The 3,797-nt window shown below is 37.3% G+C and overlaps 1 protein-coding gene across 1 annotated transcript in view; it reads right to left on the bottom strand.

The window, feature by feature from the left end:
- The window catches only part of PBK (PDZ binding kinase), a 36,218-nt gene extending 32,867 nt beyond the window's left edge, over nucleotides 1-3,351 (bottom strand). Inside the window, exon 1 of the mRNA XM_006864433.1 lies at nucleotides 3,278-3,351. Within this exon, the coding sequence (XP_006864495.1) occupies nucleotides 3,278-3,335 (58 nt within the window). The 5' untranslated portion in view covers nucleotides 3,336-3,351. The remainder of the gene's footprint in view (nucleotides 1-3,277) is intronic.
- Nucleotides 3,352-3,797: the final 446 nt, after the last annotated feature.

The following is a 3,797-nucleotide window of genomic DNA, read 5'->3' as shown; positions in this document are numbered from 1 at the left end:
TCTCTCATACTTCGGACATATTGTCAGGAGGCACTAGTCATTGGAGAAGGATATCATGTTTGGTAAGGTGGAGGGTCAGAGAAAAAGAGGAAGACCCTCAACGAGATGGATTGGCCAGGTGGCAGCATCGATGGACTCAAAGCGTGGCAACGGTAGTGAGGTTGGCCCAGGATCGGGCAGTGTTTTCTTCGCTATGAGTTGGTACTGACTCGATGGCACCTAACAACAACAACATTCTGGTGTGGCGCTGTGGGCTAATGCGCCAGACTGCAAAGCCATCTGAACTGTTAGGTTGGTGGTTCAAGCTCACCAGCTGCTCCTTGGAAGCCATATACAGGGTCGCTAAGGGTCAGAGTCAACTCAACAGCAGTTGACGACAATTGAGTAAGTGACTGACTTGACACATTTTCATGGATGTGCTTGGTTTTAGAATGAGGGGTCAAGGGAAAATCCCCACAGACTAGTTTTGCTGTTTCCCAGATGTGTCTGGTGAAAGGGGTTATAGAATAATGCTTATGAGATTGTATTATTTCAAATGCAGTATTAGTTGTGATGGTCAGAACTGTAATTGTAGAAGATATGTAACTAAAAGGAGGGAATAGTTATTTTTATCCCAGGACATCAAGAAGGAAGAGCAGAAGTGGAACTTGGGAACTCTGCCTGAAGAAGCAGCGGCAGCAGAGATGGTGGCAGAAGTGGTGACATGGAGCAGCTGTGGTCTCTAGGCCCATGGACTGAATGAGGCTGTGTACCTATGGGCTAGAGATTGACTTTAGGACATATATGTGTTCATCAAATATTTATCATTTGTTCATTTGCGAAATATATGGAGAAAATGGGGCCAGTGCGTTTTCGGTTGTATGTATTTTAGTTATATTATGTCAGACTTAAGCATGATGCAACCTAATATATATGCATAGTTAGCTGTACTCTTAGGGACGCCCAGAAATGATACACTTTATGAGGATTTAAGACGAATAAATGAAGATGAGACCAGTATGTGTAAATAGAAAAGAGGAGGATTTGTGAGAAATAACTCTTGTGGTTCATCTTTAGGAATTCATGAGACTGCAAGACCTGGCAGACAGATTGTTGAACCTGGCAGACAGATTGTTGATTTAAGGCAGCGTAGTGGTTACGAGTCAGGCTGCCAACCTCAAGGTTAGCAGTTCGAAACTACCAACGACTCTGCAGGAGAAAGATGAGGCGTTCTGCTCCCATAAAGATTTACAGCCTCGGAAATCCTGTGTAGGGTCACTAAGAGTAGGAACCAACTCTAAGGTACTTAACAACAACATTCTGGGACTAGGAAATTTAAATAAAAATACAGCCATTAAGACCTTGGGAAAGCTATTTTGGCTTCTCTGCAGGGAGGGAAAATGGGATGTACCATAGAACTGTATATGGAGAACTGGAACTGGAGGGGTTTTTGGGGGGACAAGAATAAAAACCGTTTGTGAAGGGCCATGTGGTGTCTCTGTCCACGTCTAAGGAGCTGGGCGCCTGATTTTGCAAAATCAAATAAAGAAAACCCCACTCTGGCTAAAAAAAAAAAAAGGTATGAGATAATTGATTTTCAAATAATAGCAATGTATTGTGGGGTTCGCAAAATATAAAAGTAAAATGAACGGCAAAAATAGCACAAAAAACAGGGGAAAATAGAAACAAGTCTTAATTTTAAAGAACTGAAATCATACAATAAATACTCTCTTATTATAAGAGAATTACACTAGAGCTGAATGGCTAAAAAACACTTGGAATTTCTTTTAAATATCTGAAAATTTAATAACATACTTTTAAGTAACCCATGAGCCAAAAAAATCTCAAAGAACATTTAAAGATATTTTGAAATAAATAAAAAATGAAACACAAAATTTCAAAATTTATGAACCTGGACAGAAATTAATGACTTTAGGTGCTTATATTAAAAAGAGGTCTAAAATAATGATTGAAGGTTTATTTATTTTCTAGCAAAAGAACAAATCAAACCCAATGTAGACTGAAAGAAAGACATGATAAAGGAGAAATCAATGAAACTCAGAAAAGTAAAACAGAAAAAGAAATTAAGCAAAACAAAAGCTGCTTTTAAAAAAGAGCAATAAACAGATAAACCTCAAGTTAAACTGACCAAGGACAAAAGAGAACATATACAAGACCAGTAGCAGAAATGAAAGAGATGTCACCGCAGACCCTACAGACATTAAAGAGGCACATTCTGAATAACATTATGCCAATATGTTTGACAACTTAAGAGTAATGGACAAATTCCTTGAAAAATCCTTCAATCTGATAATGGGGGCATCTTTGAAAAATGGGTGCTGTGAGTTAGTGCACCATACGGCAAAGCCTTTTGAACTGCAAGGTCGGCAGTTCAAGCTCACCAGCTACTCCTCGGAAACCTTATACAGGGTCGCTATGGGTGGGAATTGACTCCAAGGCACAAAAACAGCGTAATACTTCATCAGGAAAAAGTTGTTGTTGTTGTGAAATGCCGTCAAGTCGGTTCCGACCCTAAGCGACCCTGTATAGAGTTTCCGAGGAGCCGCTGGTCAGCTTGAACTGCTGACCTTGCAGTTCAAATGGCTTTGCAGTATGGCACATTAACCCACAGCACCACACCAGGACTCCCTGTCCATTTACAACTCTTTTATTTAACATTATATTAGAGCCAGCCCAGTAAAGGGAGCAAAAGAAAAGTCATATGGCTCAGAAAAAAAGTTTATATACATGTAGGAAACCCCAATCAATAAAAAAAGCGATTAAAATGAAAGCGAATTTAGCATAGTCATAGAACACAAGGTCAAAATACAAAACTCTACTTACTGTAAATGAACAACATAAAGGTTCCTTGTATGTTATCTTCTAGAAAATGTGTAGTTTTTGTCTATGGCATGAGCCAAGGGTCATGGTTCATTTTTTGCATATGAACATTCAATGGTTTCAGCACTGTTTGCAGAAAGGATTATTCTTTACCCACTGAACTACCTTGGGAAAACATCTTTCCCTCACAATAGCAATGCGTGGATTGGAGGGAAAAGGTAGAAAAGCTAGTTTCTCAATGATTCAGGCTAAGTTGAGTCTTCAAAATAGAGATCAAAATCTTTTTGAAATGTCAATATAATTAGTCTTCAGATGACCAAATTTTGGCCTATATAATACGTGTGATTTGTTAAGATCAACATTATAAAGGAGACTTACATAAAAATTGATTGTGCATGACAAATAATAGTTAAAGGATCAAGCATCAATGCTAAAACAGTTCTAATAACAATCTTACCAGATTTCCTTTTTTCCGATAATTTGCTTGGAGTTTTGAAATTATTTGTTCCTTCCATTCTAACAACCACTCTTAAGTCCTATGATGAAAATAAATGGAAAATTTATATTGCATCTATAAAGAACAAATTCCTGTAATATTATTTATTTCATCATATATAAGGGTAAAAGTCAAACAGTATTGCTACTAGGGTACCAGTTCATACATTTAGTTCAATTGTATTTACAATGAGAAAACTGAATGCCAGCGAGGTAAAATTGTTTACTTACTTAAAATCACTTACTAATGAGTGTTTTTTTCTTTTTGTTTTTTTTTTTAAGTTTGTTAATGAGAAAACAATATGTTTACTTGGTTAAAAAAAAAAAAATCACCTAGAACTAAAAGGTGAAAATGTCTCCCTCTCACACTGCATTTCCACTTCCATTTTTCAGGGGTTGCTAGCAAGTCTCTTATATCCTTTAAAAAACTGTCTCTGCAAGCAGTTATTATTCCTCAGTGCTAAAAAATAGACATACAAATG

This window comes from Chrysochloris asiatica, unplaced genomic scaffold (genome assembly GCF_000296735.1).
Source record: "Chrysochloris asiatica unplaced genomic scaffold, ChrAsi1.0 scaffold00064, whole genome shotgun sequence".
In the NCBI taxonomy this organism is placed as follows: Eukaryota; Metazoa; Chordata; class Mammalia; order Afrosoricida; family Chrysochloridae; genus Chrysochloris; species Chrysochloris asiatica.
This window is presented reverse-complemented; position numbering and strand designations above follow the sequence as displayed.